At 39.0% G+C, this 22264-nt stretch overlaps 1 protein-coding gene and 1 pseudogene across 2 annotated transcripts in view; one reads left to right on the forward strand and one right to left on the reverse strand.

Annotated features, from left to right (window-relative positions):
- S100a11-ps2 (S100 calcium binding protein A11, pseudogene 2) overlaps positions 1-21437 on the reverse strand; it is a 133908-nt pseudogene extending 112471 nt beyond the window's left edge.
- Positions 21423-22264, forward strand: part of Fancl (FA complementation group L) — a 77378-nt gene continuing 76536 nt past the window's right edge. The window contains exon 1 of one of the 2 annotated variants that reach the window (XM_087583628.1): positions 21423-21531. In XM_087583628.1, coding sequence (XP_087439754.1) covers positions 21436-21531 — 96 coding nt within the window. In that variant the 5' untranslated portion in view covers positions 21423-21435. 2 annotated transcript variants of the gene reach the window in all.

A 22264-nucleotide genomic window follows, 5' to 3' on the forward strand; every position in this document is an offset into this window, starting at 1 on the left:
TACATAATATAAAAGGAATTATTCAATATTGTCATCGTTAAACTGTGTGGCAGAAACTGTGCCAACTCAGAGTAAAAAAACCCAAATTGCTCTTCACTTCCTTTATATTTACATTTGGCTGAGTGCAGAGGGTGTCTTTCCTTGGAGCCATGGCCACGTGAAGCTAGCCCACTCTTCATGCTGAATCGCTTGCACACTTGAGACTCTTCTTCGGCGACCCTGGATCTACCCATTAAGATGCCACATTTCCTGTTGTAACCGTTCAAAATGAATCGAGATTAGCTAAATATTTCTTGGTGGTCAAAATTGTGCTCAAACTGGCTTATGATATTAAAATAGAAATATTGTTGTCAAGGTCTCACTATGTAGCCTTGGCTGGCCTAGCTCTTGCTGTGTAGATTAGGCTGGCCTCAAATTTAGAGATCCACTTGCCTCTGTCTCCTAAAAGCTAGGAATGAAGACGTGTGTGCCATCTAGCCTTCAAAAAAACCTGTATTTTAATATGTTACATATTAAATTTACTAATCTTCTTTCTATTGTTTCTAATCTTTTCATTACCAATCAGAAAAGCTCACTTTTCTAGGGTCACTGTATATACTTCTACAATTAATCTGATCACATCACTATTCAACCGGTTTTACCAGAACTGGAACAACCCGTCTGAGGTGTTGTGCTTACATCTTTCTTACGCTGAAAGAGTTGTTCTGTGGTGTCCTCTTATTCAACTTACTTGATGAAATTAATTCATTGCTTAACCCTCTGCATTTGCCAAAGTCATGTAACTTGTTTCTCTGTCCTCGAGCTTTCTGTAAACTACAAATCATATTCGCAAACCTGAGTATGTTGAGGTCAACACGTGAACTTGGAACATCAGCTGGTACATACCGGAACGGTCTGTATCTAGTCACAGGTGTGCCACATGGCAATTCCACTATTATGAGGCCGATAGTATTACAATCTTGGGGCTATCTGCTCCACCACAGCCTTTCAATCAATAGTGTCAGCACCTGTTGATACTTGTTGCAAAGTTCCCTTCAGGAACTGTGCAGTCTGGAAGTCCATTTTTGATAAAAACTATTTCAGATTATTTGTAGGCTCTAAAATACATTAAACACAAACTGGCAGATTAGGGGTAGAAAGATAAATTTGGAAGTCGTTCACATATGCCTAGCATTTTCTATTCTTTAAATTTTATTTAATCTTTTCTTTTTTACACTCCAAACTTTATCCCCCTCCCAGTCCATCCTCTGACAGTTCCCATCCCATCCCTCCTCCCCACTCCCCCAGGCCCACCCCACCAGACCTCTAGACTTTCTGGGGCCTCTGTTCTCTTAAGGATTAGGTGTATCTTCTCTGACTGAACCCAGACCCACCAGTCCTCGCCTGTATATGTGTTGGGGGCCTCATATCAGTTGATCTATGCTACATGGTTGGTGGTCCAATGTCTGAGCGATCTCGGGGTTCCAGGTTAATTGAGACTGCTGGTCCTCCTACAGGGTTTCCCTCCTTCTCAACTTCTTCCACCTTTTCCCTAATTCAACCACAGGGGTCAGCAGCTTCTATCCATTGGTTGGGTGCAAATATCTGCATCTGACTCTTTCAGCTGGTTGTTGGGTCTTTCTGAGGGCAATCATAATAGGTCCCTTTTTGTGAGTGCCCCATAGCTTCAGTAATAGTGTGAGGCCTTGGGCCCTTCCTTTGGGCTGGATCCCAATTTTGGTCTGTCACTGGACCTCCTTTTCCTCAAGCTTCTCTCTATTTCAGTTCCTGTAGTTCTTTCAGACAGGAACAATTATGGGACAGAGTTTTTGACTATGGGATAACAACCCCATCCCTCACTTGATGCCCTGTCTTTCTGGTGGAAGTGGGCTCTACAAGTTCCCTCTCCCTACTGTAGGGCATTTCATCTAAGGTCCCTCCCTTTGAGTCATGAGAGTGTCTCACCTGCCAGGTCCCTGGTTCAATCTGGAGGGTTCCCCCAACTCCTCTCTCTTGAGGTTGCCTGATTCCATTCTTTCTGCTGGCTTTCAGAACTTCAGTCCTTTTCCACAACTCAATATCTGATCATGATCCCCTCCCCCATCCCCTTCCCCATCTAAATCCCTCCCCTCTCCTCCCCTTGTGATTGCTTTCTTCTCTCTTTCAAGTGTGATTGTGGTGTCTTCACTTGGGCCCTTCAGATTGTTGACCTTTTTGAGTTTTGTGGACTGTATCTTGGGTATTCTGTAATTTTTTGGCTAATGTCCACTTATTAGTGAGTACATATCATGCATGTCCCTTTGGGTCTGAGTTACCTCACTCAGGATGATATTTTCTAGTTCTATCCATTTGGCTGCAAAACTCAGGATTTCCTCATTCTTTTTTTCCCCATCCCCCATCGCCTTGCTTCTATGAGGATGCTCCCTGTCCTACCCATCCAGTCCTACCTCAACACCCTGGCATTCCTCTATACTGAGACACTGAGCCTTCATAGGGTCAATGGCTTCTCCTTCCATTGATGCCTGACAAGAGCCATCCTTTGCTACATATGTGGCTGGAGCCATGGGTTGCTTCATGTGTACTCTTTGGTTGGTAGTTTAGTCTCTGGGAACTCTGGGGTCTGGTTGGTTGATATTGTTGTTCTTCCTATGGGGTTGCAAACTCCTTCAGCTCCTTCAGTCCTTTCTCTAATTCCTCCATTGGTCCTATGCAGTATTCTGTGAAATATTCTACAGTCTTTCTTGTACAAATACACATGTCAGTGGTAGAATATTTGGGCATGCTGATAGTAGTGCCTATAGGATGGCAGGGGCTTATCCTCAGCTTAATGTTTCTATGTCATTATGAAATTCATGCGTTTCTTGTTCTCAAGAATAGTTGGGATTTAAAAAAATTTTTTTATTAGATATATTTCTTTACTTACATCTCAAACATTATTCCCCTTCCTGGTTTCCTGTCCATAAACCCCCATTCCCTCCTCACCCTCCCCTATACGGATATTCCCCCTATACATCCCCCTTACTCCCCCCCCCATATTCCCCTGCACTGGGGGTCTAACCTTGTAAGGACCAAGGGCTTCCCCTTCCCCTGGTGCCCCAACAAGGCTATTCTCTGCTACACATGCAGTTGGAGCCCTCATTCTTAATAGCTGAGTAGTATTGCATTGGGTAAATGAACCACATTTTCTGTATCCAGTCCTCTGTCGTAGGTCATCTTGGTTGTTTCCAGCTTCAGACTATCACAAATAATGCCACTATGAACATAGTGGAACAAGAGACCCTGTGGTCTGGTGGGGCATCTTTTGGGTATATTCCCAAGAGAGATTTGCTGGGTATTCAGGTAGATCTATTTCCAACTTTCTGAGGAACCTCCAGATTGATTTCCAGAGTGCTTGCATTATTTTGCAATCCCACCAGCAGTGAAGGAGTGTTCCTCTATCTCCACAACCTTGCCAACATGTTCTGTCACCTAAAGTTTTGGTCTTAGCCATTCTGATTGGTGTAAGGTAGAATCTCAGAGTCATTTTGATTTGCATTTCTTTGATCATTATGGACTGTGAACATTTCTTTAGGTGCTTCTCAGCCATTCAAGATTCCTCTGCTGTGAGTTCTTTGCTTAGCTGTATACTCATTTTTTTTTATTGGGTTGTGTGGTTTTATGGTGATTAGCTTCTTCAGTTCTTTATATTTTGGATATTAGTCTTTCTTAGATTTGGGGGTTAGTGAAGGTTTTTTCCCAATCTGTAGGTTGCTGATTTGTCTATTGACTATGTTCTTGGCCTTACAGAAGCTTTCCAGTTTCATGAGGCCCATTTATCAATTCTTTTTTTTTTTTCTTTTTTCTTTTTTTTCGGAGCTGGGGACCGAACCCAGGGCCTTGCGCTTGCTAGGCAAGCGCTCTACCACAGAGCTAAATCCCCAACTCCCCATTTATCAATTCTTTATCTTAGAGCATGAGCCATTGGAGTCCTGCTTAGGAAATTTCCCTCTGTGGCAATGAGTTCAAGGTTCTTTCCACTTTCTCTTCTATTAGATTCAGTGTATCTGGTTTTATGTTGAGGTCCTTGATCCACTTGGACTTGAGCTTTGTGCAAGATGACAAATATAGATCTATTTTCATTTTTTCTGCAGACAGAGAGCCAGTTAGACCAGCACCATTTATGATTTCTTCTTTCCATTGTATATTTTTTTGCTTCATTGTCAAAGATTAAGTGTGCATAAGCATGTGGTCTTATTTCTGGGTCTTCAATTCTGTCCCATTGGTCAGCATCTGTCTCTGTACCAATGCTATGCAGTTCTTATCACCATTGCTCTATAATATAGCTTGATATTAGGAATGGTGATTGCCCCAGCAGTTCATTTATTGTTAAGAATAGTTTCCACTATTCTGGGTTTTTTTGCCTTCCCAGATGAATTTGAGGATTGCTATTTCCATGTTTTGAAAAATTGTGTTAGGATGTTGATGGGGATTGCATTGAGTTTGTGGATTCAAGATTGCCTTTGATAGCATGTCCATTTTTAGTATGTTAATTCTATGGCTGGTGTTATCTGTCCATTATTAAATGCAATCACTCAGGGGAGAGGAATCTTGTAATGCTTTCTTTCTTTCTTTGCCTTAGTGAGTGCATTAGCCATCAGAGCCCAACACTGCCCAGTGGCATCAGAGGTGCTAGAAAGGTACAACTGCCTTTGGCCATCATCCCTCACAATGTTGTCATTGTTTGCTGGAATATAAAAATTGTCTCCTATTTGAACTCATTGCCTCTATTCAAATTTTTGTCTACTTAAATTTGGCAGGTAAAACTTGAGGGAGTGACTTCCAGTTTCTGATTGGGAATGAATCTACCTGGTCCCACAGCTCTCTGTACCCAGATCCCCTGGGGAGAGAGCGGGATGCTCAGAAATGCAGATAATCCTGAGAGCACAGGGGAGACCACCAGTTTTGCTCATATTCCTGGACCAAGAGGAACTGCTTGGAGCCCTCTGGACACAAGAACCTAAGAGGAGTCAGGGATAGGTTCCCTCCGATTTCCACCTGTGCCTGGAACTGAAAATCAGTCTCCAGGAGCTCTAACACACCTGAGAGCACAGATAAGACAAGGAGCTGTCTGGTACAGGATCCTTCGAAATCCTGCCCGCACCTGGAGCTCTCTGTACCCAGATCCCCTGGAAAGAGATCAGGACTCTCAGAAGTATGGATAATCCTGAGAGCACAAGGGAGGCCACCACTTCTGCTTACATTCATGGACAAAAGAAACCGGTTTGGAACCCTCTGGGCACAGAAACCAATGAGCAGTCTAGGACAGAATCCTTCCAGTTTCTACCTGTGCCCAGAGCTTAAACTGTGACACAACTCTCTGTACCCAGATCCAAATGGGAGAAAGCCAGTCTCCAGGGGTACTGACACAGAAGTTTACAGGACTGTCAAGCCACTCACAGAGACAGCAAGACCAGGTAACACCAGGAATAATCAGACAGCAAGAGAAAAGTGCAGGAACATAAGCAACAGAAACCAAGACTAATTGTATGTCTACAGAACATTTCACCCCAAAACAAAAGAACACACCTTCTTCTCAGCACCTCATGGTACATTCTCCAAAACTGACCACATTACTGTCACAAAACAGGCCTGAACAGATACAAGAAGATTTAAATAATCCCATATATCCTATCAGATCACCACAGACTAACAATGGTCTTCATTAAAAATAAAACCAACAGAAAGTCCACCTACACATGGAAGCTGCACAAACTCTACTCAATAATTACTTGGTCAAGGAAGAAATAAATTAATTAATTAAAGACTTTTTATAATTTAATGAAAACGAAGGCACAACATACCCAAACTTACAGGACACAATGAAAGCAGCGCTAAGAGGAAAACTCATAGCTCTGAGTGTCTCCAAAAAGAAACTGGAGAGATGATACACCAGCACATTGACACACACCTAAAAGCTCTAGAACGAAAAGAAGCAAATACACCCAAGACTAGCACACAATAGGAAATAATCAAACTCAGGGCTGAAATCAACCAAGGAGAAGCAAAAAGAACTATACAAAGAATCAACAAAACCAGGAGCTAGTTCTTTGAGAAAATCAACAATATAGATAAACCCTTAGTCAGACTGACCAGAGGACACAAAGAAAGTATTCAAGTTAACAAAATCAGAAAAGAAAAGCAGACATAACAACAGAAACTGAGGAAAAGTCAAAATTCATCAGGTCTACTTCAAAAGCCTATATTCAACAAAACTGGAAAATCTGGAGGAAATGGAAATTTTTTCTCGACAGATATCAGGTATCAAAGTTAAATCAGGAGCAAATAAACCATGTAAACGGTCGCATAACTCCTAAAGAAAAAGAAGCAGTTATTAAAAGTCTCCCAACTGAAAAAGAGCCCAGGAACAAATGGGATTAGTGCAGAATTCTATCAGACCTTCATAGAAAATCTAATAACAATACTGTCCAAATTATTCCATAAAAAAAGAAACAGAGGGAACACTATCCAGTTCCTTCTATGAAGCTACAATTATGTTTATACCTACACCACACAAACAACAGAGAAAGAGAATTTCAGACTGATTTCCTTTATGAATAATGACACAGAAAAACTCAAAAAAATTTTCACAAACCAAATCCCAAGAACATATCAAAACGATCATCCATCATGATCAAGTAGATCATCCCAGGAATGCAGAAATGGTTCAGTATGTGGAAATCCATCAACGTAATCCACTATATAAACAAACTCAAAGAAAAATCCACATGATCATTTCATTAGATGCTGAGAAAGCATTTGACAAAATTCAACACCCCTTCATGCTAAAAACCTTACAGAGATCAAAAATTCAAAGCCCATACCTAAACATAGTAATAGCAATATAAAGCAAACCAGTAGCCAACACCAAACTAAATGGGGAATGGAGTCGGCACTGCCCCAGAGCTGCTGTGGAGGTGTAACCTTTACGCATGCGGGAAACAGCCCCGTGTCATGTGTCATTACAGCTCCCATCAGGTTCCCAGAGTGACTGATCTCAGTGTTTGTCTCCTCCTGCTCACACCTTTTAGTCAGGCTGCTCCAGGGCGTTAAAATAGGTTCAGACGCCCTTTTTCTCGGGGTCTGAATTTACTACCCTACCGTGGGGTGACTATCTAATGTTTAGGCTTCCCAAGAACGTTGATGTTCTGAGGGGCTTCTGCTCAGCAAGTCTTGGAGGATTCCCGAGCAGCCATGCTTCTGGAAAGGGGAATGGCTTTCAGAGCCTCAGATACTTGCTTTCTGTGAGGCAGAGAAGAAAGAAACCATCTTTTCACCTTCAGTGTTAAAGTTTCATACACACATCTATTAGAAAACTTAGTAAAATTCATTAGATTAGCAAAATAATGAAGATTTTTAAATGTCTTCATCTTGAGTGAAACCATCGAAAGCATGAGGAGAATTGGTTACGTCATGAAAGACAGGGGAGACTATTTGCACAACACTCTTTGCGAGATCTCTTAAAGAAGAAAAATATGCTAACATTTTGATCCATTAAAGTCATTCATGGGGTTGGGGATTTAGCGCTTGCCTAGGGAGGGCAAGGCCCTGGGTTCGGTCCCTAGCTCCGGGGGGTGGGGTGGGGTGGGGTGGGTGGGTGGGGAGTCATTCATTATGACTGCTGTTTGAAAGATTTTGAATAGAAAAATCCCACCCCACCCCTCCAGAACACAGCTGGGAAGAGACCACCCAGAGACAAAGGTAAACACAGTTGAGGGGGGGGTGGACTCCCATATCCCCTCAGATCCCTAGTCACAGACAGTACTGCATAAAAAGCCTAATCCCCAAACACAGCTGGCAGGTAGGAGCAGTGGAGTCTCATACTGTGCTATTCCACCCTCTCAGCAGGGAAGAAGTATCTCCTAAAATTGTTTGAATTTCTGAGACTAGTAGCTAGCATCTAACCTGTATCACCTGGTTATGAAAAGCCAGCATCACTTATGGAGAAAGCACACACATATCTAGTAGGAAAAAATATTGACTGAAAATATATTATTTTGTTTTATTTTGTTCTTTATAATTTTTAATTAAAACCTTAGATATTCCTTTGTTTTGAGATTTTCTTACATGTATACACTAGAATATTATTATCTCTATCCCATTTATCCCCATTTCCCTAACTCCTCAAACGTGGTTTACTCTCAACCTCATAGGTTTTGTTGGTGGTGTTTTTTGTTTATTTTTATAACCCACTAAAGTCTAGTTAGTGCTGCCCTTAAGTGCATGTCTGTGGGACGTTCACTTGACTCTTACCAGTGACCACATCCTCAATAAATAATGATCTTTCCTCTACTTCCCCACTTCTCTTTAAGGGTTAGCATCCTGAGATCCTCTCTCCCATCTATGCCTGGATTTGGGCTAGCATGCTCTTATGCAGGTCTTATATAGCACAGATTCTATGAGATCACTGTGTTAGTAGTTATGTCCAGAAGTCATGCCTTTCCCTCTTCTGGTTCTAATGTTCTTTCTGTCTCAGACTCCTAGATGTTCTGAACCTTGCTATGGAGGGTTTAATACAGATGTTCTGTTTAGAGTCAAGTAGTTTCTGAGCTCTTTGACTGAACTCCATAGCCTTTTGTCCATTGCAAAGGAAGACTTTTTGATAAAGGTTGATAGAGGCCCAGGTCTTCAGGGCTGTGGATTTCAGTGTAAGTATTTAGAAGGCAGTTTGGCCACATGGCCATTTAGCAAGGTGAAGGCAGTGGTTCTACTTTACGGTCTATGGCCTCCCAAGTTAAGGGTTCTTGACCAGTACTATATACCAAACAGGAAATCCTAATTCAATTTCTCATTTTAATTTGCACTTTGTTACTTATTGTTTAGTTATTTTGGTTTATTTGTCTCATTTGAATATGCTTCTATGATGTACTTTGTCTGAATCTCTGCATCTTATTATAATCTTTGTATTACTTCTCTTACCTATGATTCATATATTTCCTTGTCATTAATATTCCCATTTTCCCTCTTTCCCCATACCTCCCCTCATTATGCTCTTTAATAATATTTGAGCTCTGAGCTCAAAAATAAAAACAACTATAGTTTACATTTTTCTAAGTCAGTACATTATTGACACTTGTTTTTTAAGTTTATCAGTGACACAGTGAAGTCTAAAAATGTCTTCTACTTCAGGTAGAAGACTAGGACAACTATGAAATCACTATTTCTGTTATCTCTGTGGGCCTAGTAGGTTTTCCCTGAACTAGTAGTGGGAATAAGAATTCAACTGAAGATAGCTTACCAGAAAGATTTACTTAAAACTAAAATTAAAATAATAAAGCAGGTTTGGAAAAAACAAAACAAAACCAATCTGGGGGACACATCCCTTTGCAGCAGTCATGCAGAAAGATGTAGACTTTTCATCACCGGTCTTAAAAGTCAGTGTCTTTGTTTGGGTTTTTGTTACTGTGGAGAGACATCATGTCCATGGCAACTCTTACAAAGGAAAATATGTAGTTGGGGCTGGCTTACAATTTCAGAGTCTTAGTCCATTTTTATCATTGCAGGAAACATTGCACTATGCAAGCAGAAATGATTGCTGGAGAACTGAGAATTCTCCATCTTGATCAGTAGGCAGCAGAAGGAGACTTTGACACACTAGCCAAACTTGAGCTTCTAAAACCTCAAAGCTCAACCCCAGTGATACACTTTCTCCTTTCTTAATAGTGCTACTCCCTATAGGCTTACCATTCATACACATGATTCTATGGGGGCAATTCCTATTCAAACTACCACAGTCAGAAAATCATAAACATATGCAGTTTAAGCCTTGAAAATCAGTAATAGCAACCCAGATCACTATACCTAGAAGTTATCTTTTTAAATTGATGGGAAAAATAAAAAAACACTTTCAAAACAAGGATTAAACTAAGCTATCTTATGACAACAAAACAAGCAGTGCCAACACAAACAATCAAAATGACAGGGTTGTTATTCACAGAAGATGAAGTACTGTGGTATATTCACGAGTATACAGGGAAGAATAAGTCTCATGAGAGGAAGACAGCAGGAATGAAAGCTAGGACAGAATGAATGGCTGAAAGACCAAATGTTTTACATCAACACATTCTTTACAGTATTACAATTATTACTCAAATTAATGAATTAGTTAAAAATTAACTAACACTAAGACTTTTCCTAGGAAGGGGCTCACCTATCAGGCTTTATCTATAGGACCCTCCTGGTCTCCCTCAGTGTTTGCCCCCTGCTGAGCCTTGCTGACTCACGTAGAAACTTTTGTTTTTAAGAAAAGAACATCTTGGCCTTTGCTGTTTGGCCGATGGGCAGTAACACCACTGGGTCAGTTCCTGTTTTTATTCTGAGAACATAAACTTGTTTTTGTCATTTCCATGTTCTTCTTTTCATCCTGAGAACTTGTTTTTCCATTGTGCTTCCGGAATTTTTCCACCCGGTGGACTTGATGTATTATATACTGTGAACCTCAGTAAAGCTTTGGCATTCTCATAGCACGGATGACCCAAGTCTCTGTCTTTTGTTAAATCCCTCAGGCCTATGCCTGCTTCTTGGTACCATGGTGGCGTGGCTGCCATCAGTTATCTTTGGGTAAACTCATTTGATTTGGCAATGTAGCTATTTAATTTCTGCATTATCCTGTATGAACACAAGACTCTAGAAGAAGGTGTATTTTGCAATGTGCGTTCAACCAAATTATGTAAACTAAAATAGATATATATTTTTGAAAACTTGAAAAAATGTTAAATATAGAAAGGAACTTTTACATAATTATAATTTATATGATGCAATATTGCTGCTTATGCCATATGTAAGTAAATATACTATACATAATACTTGTATAAACATATATCCATAGCCTGCACATTCCTTAGAATAAATATCAGCTAAAGAGAACAAAAACTTGTATGATGTCGTCTTTTGTAATTCGCCTGTCCGATCCATGGATTGGGCCCAAGCTACCACCTTGTGGTGCTGGCTCCCTCATGTCCTCTACTTTACACTCTCATCTCCTTTGGGCTACCTATAAGATGGCAACAAAAGAGATTAAAATGAATCCTGCTCAAGTGGATATGATATTTCCATAAAAACCTATTAAGATCTTCATGAATGTTTTCAATGTCATTTTCACTTGAATAAGTACATAGGATATTATCACTTTTTTCTCTTTTTTGTTGGATATTTTCTATATCTGCATTCCAAATGTTATCCCCCTTTCCTGATTTCCCCTCTAGAAACTCACTATCCCATTCCCCACCCCCTGCCTCCCTCCATGAGGGTGCTCCCCCACCCACCCACTCCCTTCGGCCTCCCTGTCACATTCCCCTACACTGGGGCATCAAGCCTTCACAGGACCAAGGGCCTCTCCTCCCAATGATGTCAGACAATGCTACATATGCAGCTGGAGCCATGTGCACACTTTGGTTGTTGATTTAGCCCCTGGGAACTCAGGAAGTCTGGTTGGTTGACATTGTTGTTCTTCCTATGGGGTTGCAAACCCCTTCACCTCCTTCAGTCTTCTAATTCCTCTATTGGGGATCCCATTCTCAGTCCAATGGTTGACTGCAAGCATCCACCTCTGTATTTGTCAGGCTCTGGCAAAGCCTCTCAGGAGACAGCTGTATCAGGCTCCTGTCAGCATGCACCTCTTGCTATTGCCAATAGTGATTGGGTTTGGTGACTGCATGTGGGATGGATCCCCATGTGTAGCAGTCTCTGGATGGCCTTTCCTTCAGTCTTTGCTCTCCAGTCTTCCTGTGAGAAGAGCTATAGTTCACATGTATGGGAAGTTACTTTAATTTTGAAGTGACAATTTAGAATGATTCTGGGATGGTGTGTAACTGAAAAGGAGATCATCTACATCTGGGTATGTATACAAGGTTTGTATGTTCACCTTAAATATTTTAGAAATTCTCTATAATCCAAGTCTTCTGTAAGGACACTTTTCAACAAGTCTTTACTGACGTGCGCTCATTCTGTGCGTGAGCACATGAAGGAATATACTGTCTAATTGAAAATGCACACAACTAAGCCATCCTTTCCATTGTTAAGAAAATACTAATAATACTCACTAATGACATTCTATTTATATTTCACAAAAACATTCTTTAGAAATTGCTAATTGGTTAGTATAAAGACCTAAACTATCTATAAATGAAAAGAGTGTATGCAGGGACTTTAAAATAATTATCATTCATATAATACATATTTACATGTAATTATTCTTTCAAACCCATTCATTCCTTACAGAATTATGTTTAGAATTTCAAAGAAACCTAGGAATCATAAAGTGACTTTTGTGAAGTGAAGCATTTGTAAGTTTAACCTACTATGAAAAAATGTTCCCAGGGAAACAAAAAGGCAAAGGGAGCTAAAGAAAAGGAAACAATGGATTTTTCACAAGTAAAAATCCACTCAGCAGTGTCATATTAAGTTAAATGAAAGCAGGGCTTGGAGAGATGCGTCGGTAGCTAAGAGTACTGGCCATGCTTCCAGAGGACCTGGGTTCAATTTCCAGAACCCACATGGCAGCTCACAACTGCCTGTAACTCAAGTTTCAGGGGATCCGACACCCTCATACATGAAGGCAAAACACCAATACACAAAGAATTTAAAAAAGTAAATGAAATTTTAAAAGACAATGCCACTCTACAGGACCAGATAGGTTGAATTGAAAAAGTTCAATTCATCAACTGAATCATAGCAAAGTCGTTAATCATAAATTGTGGAAGAATGAGTTGCTATAAATTATCAACATATAATCTGGTAAAATTTATCAAAATGATACTTTAATATGTACTTGAATAAAATTATAGACTTATACACCAATAATATAAATTTAACATTGTTTAACATCGTATGAATTATGCCTTCATTTTTAAAAGTAGAAAACGCTAATAAAATATCTTGAAAATAAATTCCATACTTCTTTAGAGGGCAAGAGATCATTTACTGGTACACAAGAAACTCAATCTAATTTGTAAACAGGTATCTTAACTCAGCTTTTTTCACTCTACAGTTACATTCATAAATGCTTCATTGAGTCAACAGATGATCTCAATTCTCACAGCATTTACATCTCTAGAAATCTTTGCTTATGTTGTATTTTTAAATTTATTTAAAATTAGGATTACTGTTAAGTAACGTGTTTTACAGCAAATGACCCACAGTTATTGATGTACAAGTTAATTATATGGCCTTCCTTTGATACCTTCAGTGTTGCTGTTTATATAAATATATTTTATGTGCACATATCATGTGCATATCTATTGCTTAGTGACTTTTTGATATCTACTCACATTGCTGCAACTAGCCAGCTGTAGTTTATTGATCAGTTGATTGTCTCTATTTCCATAAACTGTTTTGGATTAGTTGAAGGAGGAGATTATGTTCCTATGTGTGTTACTTGTTCAAAAGAAGGTAACTTTTATATTTTATTGCATATAAATACATTGCTTTTTATTAAGTTTTGCATGATTCCCATGGCTCTCAGAAGTAGGACTGCATCTTTCTCTCCACTGACTTCCTAATACTGTTTTTATATAGTAAAGATTTTTGAAGAATATTAAGATACCTGTTATTTCTTCAAAAAGATACTCAGAATGTTTTTATCATTTGAAAAAATATAATAAAAATTACTTTAGAATATTGAAAAAATTTTAATTTTTTTGTTTGGCTAGCTATCAAAGTTTTATAAAAATAAGCTATTTTCCTGTTATAGACTATTTATACTTTACTTCTTCTAATTTATCTACAGAGAAAAGAAAACCATCACAAATAAGAACCAAGTTATATAAAGTTATATAAGATACAAACAAATCCTACTTATGTTTTACGATATTTGATTATTGTGCAAAGAAAACCTAATTGTAAGGAAAATATAAAAGCTTAAATATTATGAATATTTTCAATATTATTAGTAATTCCAAGATGGAATTAAGTCTTTTGTATTGTGTGTTGTATGTGTTTACACATGTATGTGCGTGCACATTTGTGTGCCTGTGTGTATGTCAGAATTTCATAGTGTAGAAAAGGAAAATCACACATCCCCAAACCACTTTCTGCTTAATTCATCTTTGTAGAAACCTAAGCATGTTTTAGCATTAGAAGCTATGTCTGTGTACACAGATGGTTTCTACAATCTGACTCATTTATACACGAGGTCTCTATGAACTTGCTATGGTCTTCTCATCTAGGAACCTCCTCAGCTCCGTAGTCATCTTGCAACTTTGAGGAAAGTTTGAAAAGAAAATTAGCTCCCTAAAAATATGATCTCAAGTAATACGAATTTTTAAAGATTTTCTCTATTTATAAAAAAGATCATCCTTATCTTAAAATGTCTTTTAATGGTTTGATACTTAATAAATTTTATTTATTAATGTAACTTGTATCTGCAAACCAGCCATTTCTGGGTTTGGAACCATAAACCCCTGTTACAACAAATACTCACTTGATTAATTCAAACCTATCCACTGTAGCTTCCAAATAAAATCAAGTGTGAGAATTTGTATTAGACAAGTTAAAAGAAATGGTTGATGAATTTTAGTTTACATGAGAATCATTTTGATACAACTTAGATTTGCTATACATATTCTATTTTTTAAAAATTACTGAATTGCCTGCCATAATTCACATTTATTGTTCATGGGATAGATGTTCCTAGGTTCAGAGACCTATCTTTGAGACCCAAATGTCAAGGCTATAGCTTAGGAACATAAAGAATTTACCATGATTTTGATGGTTAAAACCCAATGTTAAAGACTGTTAGAACACATGGCTTCTGAATAATTTGTTCTGTCCAGTTTTACAAATTAAAAGAGAAAGTTTGCAAACCTCCTCTCTTTGTATATACTTTCTTGGAGCCAGAAGTATCTTCTTTTTTGTATCTTTGGGTAAATTAGATTGATTGACTAACCTGAGGGAAACTTTCAAAATATAATCACTTCTCTCATTGATAACTCTTTTTTTTTCTGCTCTGAGTCTTTCACCCTTCCCCTCATAATTACTCTTTCCTAAGTGTGTGTATTTATTATGCCTTCTTCATGCAACTTCCTTGCTGTGGATGTTCCAGGTTTGGACCCCCGTGGATCAGTGTGACATCAATTTCTGAATTGATGTCTTGGCTAAGTGTTAGCATTCTAGGAAATTTTTTTTCTAGTTGTTCTTCAATAGAAGATCTGCAACCTCACTGGTTAGTGGTTTTCACTCAGTGTAGAGCTAGGTTTTTCCTTGGAAGAGCTTTTTTGCCATTGTTCTTGTTGATGTTGTTATTATTTTGTTTTGCTGAGAAGTCTTTGCTTAGAACTTGGACTGTTCTATTTCAGAGTGATTCAAAAATCTCCAGAGACTTTTAAAAGAACAGCATGGCTTCTTGTCATTTCCGAATCCTAAAACAGAGTCGTTCACTTGTTTTGTTGCATGCGGACCTTACTGTTCTTCAGTCTATGTAGAATGAAGCAGGAATTACCACTGTAGACCTGTGGAGGGGGGCGTTTTCAGTATCTGGAATTCATCCTTGCCGTAGGGCCTTCTCTAAGAGTCTTGGCCTGGTATGATAGAATACCAGGGAGTCACCAGCCAAACTCAGGTCAAATGGAAGCCTTCATAGCTTATTTCTTATGAGTATGCTGCTTTCGAGTTAAAACATAAAATGAAATACCAAAACTGTTCACTATACTGCAATCTATGAGCTGGTTTTAAATTTCTGAGTAGAAAAGAGGCAAGAACAAAGTCCTGATTCGAATTAATAAGTGTTTTGCAATAAAGAAATCTGAAGACTGAAAATTACAGGGTCCAAATACTCTGTCACTGTCAACAGTTTACTCCTCTTTGCAGCCTGCCACACCATTAAGTCATGTTGTAATCTTGAATAGCTCCCCCTTTTTATCACCAAGACAGTATTGTGTTTAGAGAGATATTATGGTTTTGCTCTGCCAGTCTTCTGAGACCTTTAAATGGTTCTGTTCTTTCCGAAGTTTGGTATCCCCCACACTTCTGCCTTCAGTTCTCAGTAGACTTGAACAATCTTTCTAGTTTATCTCACTAAATTGCAGGTGTTCTGTCTTCTTCCACCGATGGCAATTGAAAACCAACACGCCTGGGACAAAGTCAAATATTAATGTCCTGTACTGGAGGGATCAGGTGATGACTGGAGGATATTAAGACTCGTGATTTTTAAAATTCTTTAAAAAGGGCCCACTCAGCTGTTGGATGGTGAGCCCTTGTAGACCATTTGCAGTTAGTTAGTGAGCTGCAGGTCTCCGTGAATGGGCTCTAAGCATGCTCCAGGACATTTTCTGTGCATTAGAGGTGCTCCTGGGGAACAAATCCTACCTGAATTTGCAACCTGATAGGTCCTTCTCCTCTGTGGCAAAGACCTTCAGTAAGTAATCAATGAAGCACCAGGAAATAAATATACTAAGTGGTTGATCATAGCAAGAACTAAGATGATACACACACACACACACACACACAGACACACACACACACACCCCAGACATATACACAGAGAAAGAGAGGGGGAGAGGAGAATAAGAGAAAGAGAATAGGGTTTTTCCTATTCAAATCACAAATACACAATATTAGTTCAATATTTTCATTCTTCACAATGCTTTTTGTAAGTTTTCAGAGTTAGGACATTCATTTTTCCAGAGCCACAATGTTTAAAGATTATTATTTTGTGACACACTATACAAAAGAAATCATACCTAGGATGTGTCAAAAAGCTTGAAATTTGGAATGGATATTTGTGCAGCTTGTAAGAGAGAAAGCTTACTTATGATGGTAGAAGTAGTTCCTTTGCTTTCTGATGTTCAAAATATCCAGACTATTCTCAGCAGTTGATTTTTACTGTGTTTCTTGTAAACAATAGTATACAACAATGAACTGATGATGGTGTCATTTTCCAGTCTAGAACACCTCAGCATAGTGGTTGGACCATTGAATTAGACTTTATGTAGTATTCTTGTTTGGTTTTGTTTGATAGAGGATAGATTTCTTAGCTTACTGAATTTATTTTTGGGAAATGCTCATTTAGACATTTATCCACCATGAAAATAACAAGACCATTTCTCTTAACAATGGGATAGTATTCATTAATGCAGTTTTGGGAAATTCCTATTAATTTAATGAGAGTTTAGAGCCAAGGAGTCAACTGTCTTTGCCTGACTTGGATAGTATATATTAATGACAGAACTGAGTATGACATAGATTATAGGGGAAAGACTAGTATCTTGAGGACAATACTTCACTGAATATCATGAATATAAAATGTAAAACTTAAATCCTCATTCTAGGCTTCCTCTACTTGGAAACAGCAAGGAATAAATCTGACTCAGAAGCTACCCAAATTATGGTACTTTTGTGATAGCAGCCTGAGTAGAATAAGACATCTTACAAATAGTTAATGCTGAACCAGGGAATATACTAAATGGTTGGGCATACCAATAATTTCAGAAGACAAGAAAAATTCTTATAAAGAGCATCTGAGAAGGATATTCAAGGAAGGTTAAAGTTTCCACATGAACAGTATGGTGATGTGAGGTTTTGAAGTACTGAAAATGGTAGGTCTTAGCAAAAAAAGGTATAAAGTACTTCAACGAGATTACACATCTTCTTAATCTTGTATGGTCCCACTGTTGAACACCCTTAACTGTATCCCCATCCCATAGTGCATAATCTAAACATTTTTAATAATTGAGTTGTATGACTGAGCAGATGGTAGTTCAGCATATATTAAGAATGATTTGTTGGACTATTAAACACAAGACAAGAACCCTATTACCAGAATTTGAGAATCTTTAGGTTAGAGTAGGGGTGTGTGAGAAATATAGAAATATCTTTATTTCTCATCTTTTGTCTGTCATTCACATAACAAACAAATTAGAGGCAGAATATTGTTAGACACTGCTGTTGCCTATGTGAGAAACTGGAGGTCCATTGCAGCTTTAGCAAATAGTTGCTGTCATGGTGGACCCGTGCGAGGAGGACAACCAAGGAGGCGATCCTGTTGACCAACCAAGGATGGCACTTCAAGTGGCTGAGCAGAAGGCAGAAGTAGTGATGGGCTAGTGGACAGGAAAACTCACTCTATCTATAGAGTTACTTTGGCAGACAAGTGCCTGACACCAGTGTTTAAGAGACAGAGTGGATCCTGGAAGAAAATCACTGCTAAGAAATTGTCTTGAGTTCTGTTGGATTGATTTGCATGAACCCCTTCATCATTTACATGGTAGGAAATACCATTTCCAATACTCTACTGGGATGAATCATACTGTGTATGAATCTCTGATGAGCCATTTGAGCACTTACAGATATTTCAGCTATTTTCAGAAGTTGTCCCAGTGTTTCGTTTATCTCACTGGGAATCTTGCCAGTTCAGATTAGCAATTTACAAGTGCCCGGTCTTGGACTGCTACCTACACATGTCTGTGATTTGATGGCTTTTATTGAGCTCCCTGAGAGGAGAGATTTCAGTGGTGAAGGATTACTTTTGTGAATCTGAGAAAAAAAAGTCGCCTAATGCTGGAGCGTACAGAACCACTAATATCCTGTTTAAATTTAGTGGTCCTTAAGAATATTCACTGTAAAAATAATCACTTATGTTGAAGAGCACTCAAATGTTCCCATTACTCCATGGGGAGAAGACAGATCCTAGGTCAATGTACATAGTACTATAAATAAATAAAACTATCACACAGCACTTGAATGAAAATAAAGAAAACTTTGATGTTTCTAGTACACAGCAAAATAACAAATAAAATCAGACTCTAACCCAAAGAATAGTAGCTGCTAGATCAGCCACAGTAGCATCTTTTTTCAATAATTTAAACAGTCAAAAACAGCCTTTAAAATGTTGTACAAGTTTCTCCTGGGTAAACTTGTTTTCTTTTGCATTTCACTTCTATTTAGCATTAACTTAAACAAAAATCGATTGTAGACACTTTAGGAAGATGTGAGAAATTAATGCTCGGTTAAAATTATACATAATGAAAATTCAGGAAGTAGGGGAAAGGGAAAAGAGTATATAAAAGACTAACAAAAGTATAAAAATTCATTTAATACAATTTACATGATATAAAAAACCTAACAAGCTGAGATTCAAAGAAATATAGACTATTTATTTATTTATTTATTTATTTATTTATTTATTTATTTATTTTGAGACAGCATGAGGTATGATCTAATGGTTTCAAACTGGGACAATTTTAGCATTCATATGTAGCTTCTTCTCCATGTCCCTGACAGGGAGAGTTCTTTATTCCAGGCATAGAGAAGGCAATCTGAGGTGAGTATTTCAGGAGCTGCTTCAGGGCACCAGAGGAGATTAGATTTATGTAGATTTTGTCTTTTATTCAGATGCCATGGTGGTATGTCGTGAATCCATTGGCGGTAAATTTTGTTTCCTAATTATAGGGTTAAAAAGTCTAGCTCACCTCAGGTTTTCAAAATTTACCAATCCCAGAGCTTGCAAACCCACTAATCACTGAGCCAACCCAAAGCTCAGACTTGAAATCTTACCAATCCCCACTCTGGAAAACTCTACCCCAAAGAATCCCTATGTAAAGCCTGCTTCTAGCTTAGTTCTTTGCTGCTTTTTTCCCAAGCAGATGCAGCCACCCTTCCTGTATTTCTTTCTAATAAATTTTTTGTGTAAGGTTTGTTGTGTTGTTTGACTTTGTAATATTCCTTGGCTCCAGACTTCCAGGATACCTTTCCCCTCAGAGTTACAACACTTTCTCCTCAGAGCTGTAACATAAAGTTGTATAAGATTTCTAGTGCTGACACTACTGCAATCTGAGTCACAATCTGAGAGTCTTATGGCAGTGGTTCTCAATCTGTTGATTGTGTTCTCACCGGAAAACTTCTGTCTCTCAGAACAAATACATTGTGATTCATACCTAACAAATTAAAGTTACATAGTACCAACAAAATACTTTTATGGTTGGGGGTCACCACAACATGAGGGACTTCAGTAATAGATGGTAGCATTAGAAAGGTTGAAGACCACTGTCTTAGTGCAACCTAATGTAACAAGTACAGCATTCTTGTGTTCTCTAAGCATCCAGAATATCGTGACAAAATTCTGCCAAGCTATTCATCTTTTAAAATCCAATCTACAACAAGGGCAATAAGAATAGGAAGGAAGAATATCTTATTCATCTTTGCACAATCTTTGACATAGTACAGTGATCTTAAAAATAGTAGAAAAAAAGTGACTTATTGCAATACCAAATTATCATATAACTATTAACAATTTCTTTTTTTAATTTAATTTTATTTTTATCATAGAGATCATTTTTATTGGATATTTTTATTTACATTTCAAATATTATTCCCTTTCCCCGTTTCCTGGCCATAAGCCCCCTATCCCACCCCCTCTCCAACCACCTGCCTTCCCACCCACCCCAGCCCCTGACATTCCCCTGCATTGGGGGCGGGGGGTCCAGTCTTAGCAGAACCAAGGGCTTACCCTCCCATTGGTGCCCAACAAGGCCATCCTCTGCTACATATGCAGCTGGAGACATGGGTCTGTTCATGTGTAGTCTTTGGGTAGTGGTTTAGTCTCTGGGAGTTCTGGTTGGTTGGTATTGTTCTTAAGGGGTTGCAAGCCCCTTCAGCTCCTTCAATCCTTTCTCTAACTCCTCCAAGGGGGACCCCATTCTCAGTTCAATAGTTTGTTGCTAGCATTCACTTCTGTATATGACATGCTCTGGTTGAGCCTCTCATGATACAGCTATTATCAGGCTCTTATTACCAAGTTTCTTAAATCTATCCTTAGTAAAAAGATAATAACCATCTCGTCTCTAAGTTAGAATGTATAGAAAAAGTTTTTCAGAGAAGACTCTCAGCAAATCTGTCAATCCTTTTCATGTTTTTACTGTATTTGTGAGCGAACCACCTCAGAAATAAATTGAATCTCTTTCAGTTTACATGGGCTTCTTTCAAATATATCTAGTTAAACACAGTACAACGCTGAATCTGCACACAATATACATGATGTATTTTAGGTACAATTTGTTTACATACACAGTTGGTTGAAGGGTATACTGGGAGTATACAGGAGACCTAGTCCAAAGCAAACACAAGAACAGGAGAGGTGATGGGTCAGGTTCAGGGTAAAGACAGGATGCTATGGGCATACTGTAAAAGCTATGTCAGGGGAGGAAAGTCAGCTTTTGGAGTTGCAGCAATCTTCAATAAAACCAAGAAGAGGATTTTGTTGGTTTTATTTTTGACAGTCAAGGTCAGAATAATCCTGACCGGTCAGACCTGCGGACTTGAGAGTGATCTTCCTTTACCTGCTTCTAAGGGGACCAGTTGGCTCAGATGAATTGTACAGGTCAGGATTGCGGTACCCGCCACTTCTGGGTCTCCAGACTTCCCGCCAACCTGGGTTTCCGCACCGTCCCTCTGCAGACTGCGCATGTGCGGCGGCCATTCCTGCGCGCCATGGCGGACACGGAAGCAAACCTGTTGCGCCATTTCCCGCTGCTGCTTCCTCAGAATCGGGAGAAAACTGTGTATGAGGGCTTCATTTCGGCTCAGGTACCCTGCGGGGTCGTTCTCTCGGGCAAAAGCCTGTCACTCGTAGCGCAGGTTGGCCGCGGCGTCTCTGGCCCGCTGGGCGAGCGCGGCGGAGATTGGAAAGCAGCGCCGATATTCTGCGCATGCGCGGTCTCTGGGTGGCGTTGCCGCGCGACACAGGGAGGACCTGGCGACTTGACTTTGCTTGGCTGGTGGTGGGAGGTGCAGTTCTGTAGGTCTTAACCAGAGTTCATCACACAGAATAGCGACATATGTTATTGCACTCACGATTTTGAAATTTACAGAGCACCCAGGGCCCACTATTAAACTATACAAACAGAAAAATCCAAAACTCATCATTTTATAGCTGAAATCAAATCCTGGGAAATTTAGAGAGGCTAAGTACCTTGACTATGATGGCATTAGTTACCTCTGAAACTGTGGCTGTTTAAAAAAATCTCACTCCACCCCCACTCCCATGGTAAAACAAATTACAGTAATTTAAGATTTTGAGTGTGGACTTTTCCTTTGAATTTAAACTCAGTTGCATGTAACTTGCCCTTTAGTGACAGGAGTCATTAACTTCTATGTATGTTGAAGCAGCAGTCTCTATAACACTGAGCAGTTATCAAGTTTTCTTCATAGTAAAACTTCATAGTAAAACTTGTCCCTAAGCATTCCTGGCAGTTAAGAAAATGCTGTGTGGTGAATTTACACACACAGGAAGCGTGGGCTTTCTTAGGGGTTTTCAAAC

Source organism: Rattus norvegicus, chromosome 14 (assembly GCF_021556685.1).
Source record: "Rattus norvegicus strain SHRSP/BbbUtx chromosome 14, alternate assembly SHRSP_T2T, whole genome shotgun sequence".
Taxonomy (NCBI): Eukaryota; Metazoa; Chordata; class Mammalia; order Rodentia; family Muridae; genus Rattus; species Rattus norvegicus.